The sequence below is a fragment of the Podarcis gaigeae genome (assembly GCF_964106915.1).
Source record: "Podarcis gaigeae genome assembly, chromosome: 2".
In the NCBI taxonomy this organism is placed as follows: Eukaryota; Metazoa; Chordata; class Lepidosauria; order Squamata; family Lacertidae; genus Podarcis; species Podarcis gaigeae.
In genome coordinates, this window is record NC_139679.1 from 36,201,344 (window position 1) to 36,215,096 (window position 13,753).

The window sequence follows — 13,753 nt, forward strand, 5'->3', positions numbered from 1 at the left end:
CTATGATTCTGTGAAAACATGCTCTAACCCAGGTGTTGGGGACCTCTGGATCTCCAGGTGTTGCTGAACTACAGCGTCCATCAACTTTTGCCATTGGCAGTTCCATGGATGCTTGTCCAATTACCAGAAAGTCTGCTCCTGAGCACAGTAACGTTTTGGCAGCCCACCCCACGTATTCTGATGGCTAGAAACAAGCTAGAAACTTGCTGTAAAAACAAACGACACTTTAGATGTCCATCTAGTTCCTCTGCTAGAAACAGTGTCAAATTACGTATACAGTGGTACCTCTGGATGCGAACAGGATCCGTTCCAGAGCCCCGCTCGCATCCTGAAGCAAACGCAGCGTGAGCGGGTCGCAATTCGCCTCTTCTGTGCATGTGCGTGACGTCATTTTGAGCGTCTGCGCATGCGCGAGCAGCGAAACTTCTGGGTTACTTCCGGGTCGCCGCGGAGCGCAACCCGAAAACGCTCGACCTGAAGCAACTTTAACCCGAGGTATGACTGTATTTGGAAGCTAGATGAGAAACTGTTTTGCTCATTGCAGGTCTTGTACCAATATTCCCTCTCATGTATTCAAAATCTCGGCCACCCAGTAAATAGTAATCATGTGGACTATAACACCTAAGAAGGGCTGGTGTCTTACTCTACATAGGCTGCCCTGACACAAGCCATTTGGGTAGCCATGGATTTGCATTATCCATCCCTTTAATGCAAGGGTGTCCGTATGATGTCTTCCTCACCCCAGTGTTGTCCTTTATCTACCCCCCCCCCCCCACTTTAAATGTGCTTTTCCTTTAAAATCTTTGGAAAGTCGGAATTGGGAAAAGACCTCCAATTAAAGAGGGGAAATGTCCAGGGCAGCACAGGAATATCCACATGTTGTTCGGATGTGGACAAGCCCAGGGATCACAGATGTACCGGTAATTTGCGGGGGGAGCCGACAAGGTACTGGTTCTTTCCAGTGGCCTTTCTGTGTCTTGTCCTTGTTCCCTTCTTTATTTGGCTAATTGAGACCATTCTCTTTAAACTTCAGGTGCCAAACATATTTGATACTGAATACGTGGCTTCTCAGCTAAGGCATTCTGGGATTTTGGAGGCCATATGCATCAGGAAAGAAGGTTATCCCATCCGTATTCCATTCCGCCATTTCCTAATCAGGTGAGCCTGTTTCCTCCTATTTTAACACATAGGGGCCCTCCTCCTATTTTAACACAATGTTGTAAAAGAAAGGCACACCAATAACATAATAACAATTTAAGATGCAATAACGATAGTAAATCAAGCACGCCAAACCAAACAGTTGGAGCAATAAAACACAGCGGCTCTCGCAACCAACTTCAAAAGTTTTAGAACACTAATTGGAAAAGACTTCCAGGGTCAAAATCGGGTGTTATTCCAGACTATAGGAGCCATACTCAGAAGATACAGCAGTTGATCCTACATTTGGACATTCTCTGCAGACTCTTCATCTGACATTAGGGAGTTGGAGGGGTGGGGAAGAGGGAGGTTTCTGAAAGCCTGGAACTTTGTGGTAAGGAAGAATGCACTGGAAAGCATAGAACCACCATGCAAACAAATCAGAACAAATGCTCCCTAGACAGGTTGTCCCTGGCTCCTGAAGTGCTGGGATTTGCTTCCTTTCTCTGTAACACCCTGTGCTGAAGGAGTTTTAGCAGATGGTTCTGTCTCCTTTCTGCTCATCAGGTATGGAGTCCTGGCTGGCCGAGGGCAGAACTCCTTGCAGGAGAGAGATGGCTGTGCCGCAGTGCTTTCACAGGTGGTGGGAGATCTCTCGGAGCTCTATCAGATTGGAGTCACCAAGGTGGTGTGCCTTAGCACTTCTCTTCCCCGCAACTTATGAAAGACGTGTGCATGCTGTTGGTTTCATGGGGGGGGGGTGCATTCTCTTGGTAACCTCATGACTCTTATCACTGCCATGTGCTCTGTACAGAGCTACCCTTGGCCCGGTGCAAAATGCTGCGGATAGACAGTTGATGGAGACAACAACTATCGTCAGCATGTAACTCCAGCGCTCCAAAGCTTTCACTGGCTAGTCATACGCTACCAGGCCAGGTTCAGGGTTCTTATATTGATTTACAAGGTCCTTAACAACTTGGGTCCACGGCATCTCAAGGACTGCCTAATTCCTTATATGGCCAAGTGGGGATTTGAAGGTCCCGGTCTAACACCTGGCCACTATACTACAAAGGCTCTTGATTCCAAAGGGGCAACTGGATTAGAGACTTGGGGAATCTCCAGGCTTAGGGACCAATTTTGGCCCTCCAAGACTCTCTATCAGGCCATACCCTTCACTGATCCAAATGTTTTTCCCTTTAATGTGTCCTTACACTCTGATAGCGACTCTTACTTATCTGAATGGAGGATAGAGGGTGTGTGTTGGAACTAACTGTACAGAGATAAAATGAACATTTGTTGCTCTACCCACTTTCACCACTGGCATGTGGTCCTTTCGAGGTTGCCCAAAAGGAATGCTGCCCTTAGGCTGGAAAAGGTGGTTAGCCTAAATGGGCTCTTTTAGTTGCTAACTGGTAAAATAAATATTTTGGTATAAATCAAATATATACACTGAGCCTGAGCAACTCTTCATGCTCGACTGGAGAAAGAAAGTAAATATGAAATAAACACTCACTAGATGCATTTATTTGCATAGTCTTTGACAAATTGGTCATTGAAGACTTGGGCGTAGGTAATAATTAGGGCTGTTCACTTGCAAATAGCAATGTTCTTTATTGCCTCCTTTCCCCGCCCAGGTGTTCTTGAAGGAAAAAGCGAGGCAGATGCTAGAGAGAAGATGGAATCAAAAGCTGAGCTGGGCGATTGTTACCCTTCAACGCAATCTCAGAGGCCTCATCAACCGTAGGCGGTTCCAGGTCTTCAAGGAGAAGGCCTTGGTCATCCAGGCTCATTTCCGGGGTTACCTGGCAAGGTCAGAAAGTGCAAAGGCTGTAGTGCTGTTGGAAGGCTTGAAGGCCACAGAACTGAACTGTTTTTAGCATTAAATGAAAGACCAAACTCCATTCAGACCTGGTGCAATCATGTGTACTGATTTCAGTGGGACTGGCTAGAAAGCTCCCCACCACCACCACATTCTCACAGTTGTCTCTTGTTTCCTGACTTCCCCTTTTCTTTGTAACCTCCAGGAAACGGTACCAAAGATTGAAGAAGACCCTGATGCAGTTTGGGGTGGCCATGCTCGTCTCTAGACCACTGACTCATAAGAGGAGGCAATACCAGGTAATAGGGTTACTGACAATTGGCAATGCAATAGGTAATATACTTTTCTGCTATAAGGTTTAATTTGAGGGATTGTGTGTGACATGGGTTAAAGCTATGGTTTCCCCAGTAGTGATGTATGGAAGTGAGAGCTGGACCATAAAGAAGGCTGATCACCAAATAATTGATGCTTTTGAATAATGGTGCTGGAGGAGACTCTTGAGAGTCCCATGGACTGCAAGAAGATCAAACCTATCGGTCCTGAGTGCTCACTGGAAGGACAGATCCTGAAGCTGAGGCTCCAGTACTTTGGCCACCTCATGAGAAGAGAAGACTCCCTGGAAAAGACCCTGATGTTGGGAAAGATGGAGGGCACAAGGAGAAGGGGACGACAGAGGACGAGATGGTTGGACAGTGTTCTCAAAGCTACCAGCATGAGTTTGACCAAACTGCGGGAGGCAGGAGTGTCTGGCGTGCTCTGGGGTCATGAAGAGTCGGACACGACTAAACGACTAAACAACAACAGTGTGACATGGGGATTCTCGGCACATACGTTTTAGACAAGGTCCCAACAACAGAAAGCAAGGCAAGTTAGCAAGTTAATGCTTGCAACAGTGAATGATAGTGGAGATGGTCGTACTTTGAAGTTGTCCGGAAGTCCAGCAGAAAATATAGAAAAGAGAAGCAGTTTCTCTGTGTGGGCTATCCATATGCTGTTCACACACTTCAGGGCATTCTGTTATTGGAAGTATGTCACGGGACAGAGAGGGAACGCCCTTGGGGCAAGGGAAGGGGGAGTATCAGAGCAAGGAGAATCAGAAAGGAAATACAGGGCTCTCTGATGCTGCAAAGCCCTGTCACCAACCAGGAAGTTCAGGGACAGAAGGGGAAGCGGTGCCTTCCCACGCCTGCTATGTTGGAGAAGGAACCAAAGGAAGCCACTCCCCGAATCTGACTCATCCGATTCAGATGCATGATTAGGAACTGTAGCTGTTTGTACATATGTTAATAAAGAACTGTAAATATCTCTCTGAGTGAGCAGAGGGTGTTTATTGCGAAGAGCAGGCATCACCTTGACAAAGTAGGACTGGTGAAGGGGGGGGGGGACAGGTGCTGAAACTCACCATGAACACCTCCCTTGTTCTGTTATAATGACAATGGTGCCCACCTGAGAGGTACCAGAACTGAGTTGCAGCGAGTTCTGGCTGAAAAAATGCCCTGATTGTAACCATTATATACACAGGGCAGAATGATGTGGTCGATTTGAGTGGTAGAAATCTGGGCTGTACCTCTTTAGGAGTCATATGGAGTCATTTATTTACTTTTTGAAACTCTATGCATGTAGAAAGTTGTGCATCAGATTGGAATGTTGACTGAAGACCTCTTCCTGATATGCTAAGATTAAGAACAGGCATAGGCAAACTTGGCCCTCCAGATATTTTGGGACTACAGTTCCCATCATCCCTGACCACTGTTACTGTTAGCTAGGGATGATGGGAGTTGTAGTCCCAAATCATCTGGCGGGCCGAGTTTGCCTATGCCTGATCAAGAAGCTTTTTTAATTGAGGAAGCAACTAGCTAAGGGCAGGAAATGAAAAACAATCCAAGGTGGTATTTTTGGCGGGGACAGTAGATTGGAGTAAGAGTCTCTGTAATGCATTTCCAAAAACTTGCCTAGGGAGTAGCCCAGTTTGGACCTGTGTCACCCACATCTGGCTACTGGAATTATCAGGTGGTCTCAATCTTTGTGTGAGGTTAGTCCAGAATAATGTGTGCCCAACTCCCAGAACGGCTGTGAGCACTAATCATGTGTGTATCCTTTGAGAAACACCCCGAACACTCGTCTGCTGTGCTCTGACAACTTCATTTATATCTCTAAAATATTTGTTAGCAGTGCTAGGGTATTACTGGTGTTATTATACTAGAAAATTTCAGCGTTTTCACCAGCAGTCATGATTCTGGAGAAGATGAAACTTGGAAAAGAAACCGAGGCTAGCGCTCGTTGTCATTGGTTTTTTTATCATGTATATTCTGGCTAAAAAGCAACCCCCCACCCCTGGGCTTTTAATTTGGGGAGCACCTTCTAACGATAGTTTTGTTCTGGGCACCGGCAAATGAGGACTGCTTTTCAGTCCAGGGGCAGTCATGGTAACCCTGTGGGTAGCCTCATTCTATTGGTGGGTAAGGATGAATGCAGGCAAAAGTGGGTGGAGCAACAGATGTGACCATCACTTTCGTATAGCCAGCTGCATTCTGTTCAGAGGTTTCTATGCATACACTAGGGCCGCTTGTGGACGCTAACTGGTTCGCAGCACAAAAAATGTTTGCTTTTTGCAATCTGGAATCATTCGTGTTCATCCTAAACATGCTGCTTTCTGCATAAATTGAATCTGGATCCTGCCATCCACAGGGACGGGTATGGTTATTGGATGCATGTTTGTAAAACCTTCCCTTTGATTAGGTTATTTGGAACCTTTTGCTTGCTGTACATGCCCCAGGTGAACAGAGAAGGAAGTGGCCCATGTGAATGTGGTATATGCCTGCCCACAATGTCACTGAGCGGGTGTGGATACACCTCCCCACCAGAGCTGCCTACATCTGTTGCAAGGGAGCAGGTAGCACTGAGCTTCTTGGTCTTGCTGATCAGAAAGTCAGTGGTTCGAATCCCCACAACAGGGTGAGCTCCCATTGCTCTGTCCCAGCTCCTCCCAACCTAGCAGTTTGAAATCACATCAGTGCAGGTAGATAAATAGGTACCCCTGCGACAGGAAGGTAAATGGCATTTCCGTGCACTCTGGTTTCTCTCACGGTGTTCTCTTGCACCAGAAGCGGTTTAGTCCTGCTGGCCACATGACCTGGAAAGCTGTCTGTGGACAAACGCCGGTTCTCTCAGCCTGAAAAGCGAGATGAGTGCCGCACCCCATAGTTGCCTTTGACCTGTCTTAACTGTCCAGTTGTCCTTTACCTTTATATCTTTTGTAAAATGGACTCACTGCGAGGTAATGCAGTGTGGATCTGCAATGAGCTTTAGTTTTTGGAATGAAGCCACTTTCTCATTTTTAGGGAAGAAAAATATGAACTAGACGTAGATTGTGTGAGGACTACATAGAAAATACAAGTACAGTCATACCTTGGTTGTTGAATGGAATCTATTCCGGAAGTCTGTTCAACTTCCAGAAATGTTTGCTGACCAAGGCGTGGCTTCTGATTGGCTGCAGGAGCTTCCTGCACTCAATCGGAAGCCGCAGAAGCTGCGTCAGACATTCAGCTTCCAAAAACCATTCACAAACCAGAACACTTACTTCCGGGTTTGCGGCATTCAGGAGCCAAAACAGACGAGTACCAAGGCATTCGACAACCAGGGTACAACTGTACTCTTTATCCATTGATTCTAAAATAGAATGCTAAGTGTCTACAGCCACCACACTTTCTTTATCTTAGAAAGTAAGAGGCATTATCACACTCCAGGCAAGTGTGTTCAAGAAGGGCACAGAGGAGGGCCAGTGAAGATTGTGGTCTTGGAAGGGGCTTGGGAGAGTCTTAAGGGCTTTATAAAAAGGCCTGAAGACCATATTCAGCGTCTCAGCCTGAGGTTCCCCACCCCTGATTGTAAATGAGACTTGTCAGGTGTCTTACATGCAAAGCACAGGCAGCCTTGGTCTCCAGGAACTACAAAGAACCCTGGCTTATTCAAATGTGACGCAATTAATATGTGGGAAGGTACAAGGTCAACATGAGAAACTCTGACACACCTTTCCACATGTTCTCCGAGACTCCCAGATAAGCAGAGAACATCCTGGTGTACCATCCAACGCTACTGGCTAAATTGCTTTTTGACTCACCCTGAGAAAAGAAAGCTCAGGGGGCCAAAAGCCATGGCAAGGATTGCCTCTGAAAGTACCAGGAAAATGGCCGCCAGGTGTGTGGTGATAAGTCCTGGGAGGTTCTGTGATATGCATGTAGTTCAAGGCTTCCTAGTCTGCTGTTCTGCCTGAGTTGAGCATGTGCTGTGCACCTGTCCATCCCAGCCTGAATAGCTCCTGGCTCTTCTATCCCAGGAAACCCCACAAAGCTGTGCTTTGGCTTCATCATTCCTGCCCTCAGTGTTTACTTTATGAATACACTCGGCACTTAGGAAAGAAAACGCAGCAGTGTAAGGTCTCAAAGTTCACTGTTAAGACTTGCAGAACCTCCCTCTCCTTGTCATTCCGCACTGGGAGGACTTTAGCCCTCTTCAGCCTTAACCTGGGCTGCGCCCCCTTGTAGCTCCTTTTGGCTGCTCAGTGGCAACAGCCACACAGCTGCGCTCAGTGGGGAGGAAGAGAAAGGATACTCCATAGATCACGGAAGAGCAGGCAAGTGCCATTGTACAGGACTCAGCAAATGTTTCGTTTACATATGGGAAAGACAAAGCCAGATAGGAGATTATGATTCTGCCACTCTATATGTCCTTCTGGGGAGAAATAAACACTCAGCTGTGAACCTTCATGGGCTGGTTTAAAATTGCATTCTCCAGCAGCTGGAAAGACAGGGGGAGAGGTGATTACATTTTCCAAGCACAGTATTGTATACGTTTGCTGGGAGCAGTCATATAGGACATTTGTAATGTTAAATGCTAATGTAGCTTAGAGTTAAATAACTGGGACTAAATAGCATTGGGTAGAGAATTGCATTACCTTCTCCCATTCCATGCTGTTAAAACTTCCTGAAGCACCTGATTTTAGCCACAATTGGAGACAGGATACTGGATTTGATGAACCATGGGTATGGGGCCCACCCGAAAATAAAGTTGTATGTGACCTGCCAAGGACATTGCTATACAGTCATTGATTCATATTCTGGTTAAACATCTGTGGATAATTATATTGTAGGAATAAAAGAGTTACCGTATTTTGCCATGCATAAGACAATGTTTTTTGCTGAAAAAATTGGGAGTCGTCTTATACATGGATGGTGAATGCACAGGGGTTAAAGAAACCTACTTACACTACTTACACTACTTACATTACAACACTACTTACATCCCCGTGGCTGCTGTGAACAAGCTGCCAGAACTGCCCAAGCCACTGTCCCTCCCGGGTGCCAGGCTTGGGCGATCTCTCAAAAAACACTCAAAAACTTAGGGCGATCTTGGTTCCTGGTGGGGCATGCTAACCCAGGTTGCTATGCCAGTGCTGTGAATATTTAATAAAATATCAAAGTTGTTCTGTTTGATGTTTAAAATATTGATTTCTTAATTCTGGGTTCAAAAAAATAGGGGTCATCTTATACCTGGGGGTGTCTTATACACGGGAAAATACGGTATCTGCTGCCCTGACATTATAACAATGATGATGTGGTGTGTGCAGGGTTACCGATTGTAGGGTTTAACAGAGTTATAAGAAAGGTCTGTGAAACAAACCAGAAAGGAGGGGAAAGTGAAAGAGTCTTAAAGAGCTCAGCCTGCCTTGGTTTTCAGTCGCACCTACAGATATGGGAGTTGCTATACCTTACAGTGAGGGTACCCAGTGTGGTGCCCGCCTTCCGATATTCTGAACTACAACTCTCATTATCCCTGATTGTTCACCATGCTGGCTTGGGCTAAAAATATCTGGAGGGCGCCACATTGGCTGCTGCTCTACAGTAGGGAGATTTGCATCATCTAGATTGACAAGAGAATTCAAATCCCCTTATCATAAGGAGAACATAAAAAGGGCCTGTTGGATCAAGCCAGTTGTGGTGCATCTAGTGCAGTACCCTGTTCTCACAGTGGCCAGCCAGATGCCTATGGAAAGACCCAAAAAGAAGGACATGAGAGATGAGTGCCACAACTCTCTCCTCATCTCTGCTGATTCCCATCAACTTGTATTCAGGAGCATACTTTTCTCTGGGCAGTTTTGTCACACCATTCATAAGCTTACCGCTCTGTATCATGTCTCCTCTTACCTTTTCGTTTAAACTAAAAAGGCCAACCTTTCCTCACAGAGGAGTTGTGCCATCCCTTTGATGATTTTCCGGAACCTTCTCCAGTTGTATAATACCCGTTTTCAGGTGACTGGAGCCGTACACAGTACCTTAAGTGTGGTTGCAGCATACGCTGTCATAATATCAATACGATCTGTGGCAATTTTATTTTAAATTCGTCCCTAATTATCATTAGCATGGAATTTACCTTGCCTCACATGGGTTCATCTTCATCAAGCTATCAGACACGACCCCCCAGGTTGTATTCCTGGTCAATCATCTCCACTTCATTTTATTATTATTATTATTATAATACAGTGGTACCTCTGGTTACATATGCTTCAGGTTACATACGCTTCAGGTTACAGACTCTGCTAACCCAGAAATAGTACCTTGGGTTAAGAACTTTGCTTCAGGATGAGAACAGAAATTGTGCTCCAGCGGTGCAGCAGCAGCGGGAGGCCCCATTAGCTAAAGTGGTACCTCAGGTTAAGAACAGTTTCAGGTTAAGAACGGACCTCCAAAATGAATTAAGTTCTTAACCCAAGGTACCACTGTAGTCCAAAACAGGTTAAGAACGGACCTCCGGAACTAATTAAGTACTTAACTCGAGGTACCACTATAATAATAATAATAATTTATTTATTTATTTATTTATTATTTGTATTTTTTAACATGCTGTTTATTAGGTTATTACTACAACACATACACACCACACTTTAAATATATATATAAAAAATCAAGTCCAGACCCCTTTTACCCTTGTTTTCATTGAATTGCATTTGCTGTTTTGCATCCCCTTCGTTCAGTTCAGAGAGGTTCTTTTGGAGCTCTTTGCCACCCCGAACAATTGATTATCATTCGCAAACTTGACTACCTCATTGCTCACCCCAAACCCTTATATCATTTATAAACAATCTAAAAAGCACAGCTTCTAGTAGCAATCCTTGGGTAATGCTGAAATTTCTTTTGCGCAAAGGATAGTCTGTCAGTGAACACACCTTGCAAGCATGCATGATTTTTTTTTTTATCCTGTCCTGATTACAGAGGAACGAGTCACTGGGCAAAGGTGCTGAGGAACGCAGGTGTCTGGAAAATGGTATGTCAATTAAATACAGGGTATAATCTGGCAAAGCCTGATAACATTTGTGAAACCAAAGCTTTGTTTTAGAGTTTTATGCTGACACCCCCGGTTTGCATGGGGAATAACTACCATTCACTTCAATGGGAGATGTTTTCCCCTGTGTAAATCTCCAGTATGGAGGCCTCAGTCCAGATTGAGACCATAGTGGGGTGGGGGGTGGGCAAAGGTCTGGACTGGGCAGCTGGGCTGGCAGGGATGCTGTCACAGCAGAGGTCCATGGTCCCTCTTGCCAGAAAGAACAGGAGGGGTCTGACAAATGCAGCAGGTTTCACTTACACATTTTAAAGTGAAGTAATTGCCATCTGGGATGCGGGTGGCGCTGTGGGTTAAATCACAGAGCCTAGGACCTGCCGATCAGAAGGTGGTGGTTCAAATCCCCACGACGGGGTGAGCTCCCGTTGCTCGGTCCCTGCTCCTGCCAACCTAGCAGTTCGAAAGCACCTCAAAGTGCAAGTAGATAAATAGGTACCACTCCAGTGGGAAGGTAAACGGCATTTCCGTGCACTTCTCTGGTTCACCAGAAGCAGCTTAGTCATGCTGGCCACATGACCCGGAAGCTGTATGCCTGCTCCCTCGGCCAATAAAGCGAGATGAGCGCTGCAACCCCAAATTTGGTCATGACTGGACCTAATAGTTGTTACCTGTTTACTAATTGCCATCTAAAGAGGGTCCTCACATCAGGCCCCGCTAAGTACGAAATCTAAAATTATTTGACTCCAACACTGCAGGCTGGCAGTGTGTGTTTTTAAAATGCCATGCTCTTAAGGACACAGTTACAGAGTTGACATATTGTCTAGTTGAACCCTTGGTGTCTCTAGTGTGTCAGAGACAGCGTTGGCAGCAAGTTGCCCTGTTCTGTGTCGTCTTTCTTGAAATTGGTGCCTGCAGTTATAAGATGGATCATGCAGTTACAGTGCTTAAGGTACTGCCAGGACTCTTTGTGCTTAGTCTGTCCCTACAAAAGATCTGTCTATCCCTCTGGAATACTGGCACAGCTGTGTGTGTGCAGATTTAGCAAGCACAAAGCAGAGTTCTTTGATGTCCATGCATGCCCAGGTTCTGGCAACACCCTAATACTCTGAACATTAGGGCAGATACAAATTGAAAATTCTGGTATTTCTCTCACAGTTGTTTTAATAGGGCCCTGCCACAAAAGGCAACATGGTAAAGCAACCTTCTCCAGGTGGCAGCAGAACTCAGGAAGGGAGAATAGAGGCAGAGATTGGGGTCTGAATGCTGCAAGAAGCCTTCCTAAAACGTTGACCCTATTGTGGGGGGAGGGTGCTATTTGGGCTCCACTTTAGGCAGCAAATCCTCTTGGCGTTGTCAAGCTCTGGTATTGCCAGGTGACTTTAATCATTGATCTTTCCACTCTGTGATGATTGGTTTAGTGTGATTGTTAATCATTGGTTTAAAGTGATTCACATGATGTCACTCAAGATAGCACTTGTGTTAAGGCAATCATCACATTTTGTTGGTGCCCATTACATAATGCCTGTGGCAGATGAGATGCAGCTTCTGCCACTATGCATGTGCCTGTTTGTTTTAAAGGTTAGCATTTTAGTAGATATGCTTTTTACATTGTTTTAATCCCATGGATAGCTTAATAGCTAAAATATATGAAAGCTTATTGTTTAAAAATTATGTGTGTGTTTTGTCTGTATTCATTCTATTTTTTGTGAGCCCCCTTGAGCCCTGGTTTCAGAGAAAAGGTGGGGGGTAAACAAGCAAATAATCAAGAGTCACTGAGAGTGATTCCACTTGGCAGGTTATTGAGCATGGGTAGGCAAACTAAGGCCCAGGGGCCGGATTCGGCCCAATTGCCTTCTAAATCCAGCCCATGGATGGTCCGGGAATCAGCGTGTTTTTACATGAGTAGAATGTGTGCTTTTATTTAAAATGGGTTATTTGTGGGGCATAGGAATTTGTTCTTTCTTTTTTCCAAAAAATCAAATAGTATGGAATTTGTTTGCAACTTTGTTAACAGCATGTATTAACATCATAGACGTACATCGGTCTTTGCTGCCCCTTTCCTTTCTCCCTAATCTGACCTGTGAATACCCTTTGTAATGCCTCTGGTATTTTATGCAAGTGTAAGGAATAGGAAGGTGGACCAGGGGTGATTGCAAGGACACACAGAAGCAGGCTGGGAACTGCAATGAGAGGGTTAATTGAAATCTGGGTGGAAGGTATGGATATGCTAGAGACTTCTGGGAGCTGGTTTTTGGGGAAAAAATATATCTCTGCAGTAATGGGGCAATTGATACCCTATTAGCATTGGCCCTGTGTTGGTTAAGCTGTCAGAATAGCTCACTGGGTGAGTAATTAGATGAGCTGCAAAAAAAAGAATAAATTTGGCAGGCTTAGATGCCTTTCTTGACCTATGCAAACAAGAACAGGAACTTAAAGCAGCTTTCAGAAACTCAGGTTGATTTGTGGAGAGCGTTACTATGAGATGAAAAGTAATTAATTCTTCTGAATGTCTTTTAACTGAGCAGGAATAATGCACAGCTGTGTTTGTATTCTATGCTTTTATTTTAGTTGGTCAAATAACAAGTTTGTACTCCCGAGTGGTGTTCCTGATGTTGCTTTATTGTGTTAAATATATATATATATATTTAAAAAAGCTGAGGCACAGCAGGTGGCCAGCACAACACACACACCCCTTATACCACTTCTGAGAGGATAGTTTGCTTTGAACACTAAACTCCTTTGAGGCTAGACTGAAACAGCCACAAAATGTGCTACTGAAGAAATTAAAACTGTTCTTGCAAAAAAAAAAAAAAAAGCACTCATTTGTTCTCCAGAAGGCCTTCCTGTGACAGTTTATTAAAAGATAATTAAAATCTTGGTTTTTCCATTAAAATCTTAGCTTTACATTGTAAATAACATGTCAGACTTACTGGCACTGAATGTTGTAATGGGCAATAGTTGGGGAGATGTGTGAAATGTGTGCAGACGTAAAGGTGCCATCTGTGTACAACCTTGTACATTCTTGAATTTGATTAGATGGTGTAGCGATTGTAGGTTTGTTCCAGTAAGCTTCCCAAACTTCATCTTCAAATTCTGTATTCAAATCAGTTTCCCAAACTTATTTTGAGGCCTGACATATTGCCTCAATCTATATCTAGCAAGACCGAGTGGATAGCAGAGACTATGTGTTTGTTTAGCCCCTTTCATTGATGAGGCATCACTGTCCAGGTATTATTATTTTTTGCAAATGTAGTTGCCACTCGGATCACGATGGGTCATCACACTGTATTTCTTTACTGTACAACTCTGCATCCCACATCACTAATCAGTCGTTAACTGCATGGGAAGCGGGTGGTGTTTGAAAATCACATGTTTTGATTTTGTCACATAAGCATTCCGGCAGGTACAGTCCTCTGTACATAGAACATGGTATGTCTTTTCCTGTTTTCCTTTTCCTTA

The 13,753-nt window shown here is 44.7% G+C and overlaps 1 protein-coding gene across 1 annotated transcript in view; it reads left to right on the top strand.

Moving 5' to 3' along the window:
• Positions 1–13,753, top strand: part of LOC310838405 (unconventional myosin-XVB-like) — a 68,096-nt gene that overhangs the window by 6,043 nt on the left and 48,300 nt on the right. The window contains 4 exon segments of the mRNA XM_083725740.1: positions 1,034–1,158; positions 1,705–1,822; positions 2,772–2,947; positions 3,162–3,255. Coding sequence (XP_083581866.1) covers positions 1,034–1,158; positions 1,705–1,822; positions 2,772–2,947; positions 3,162–3,255 — 513 coding nt within the window.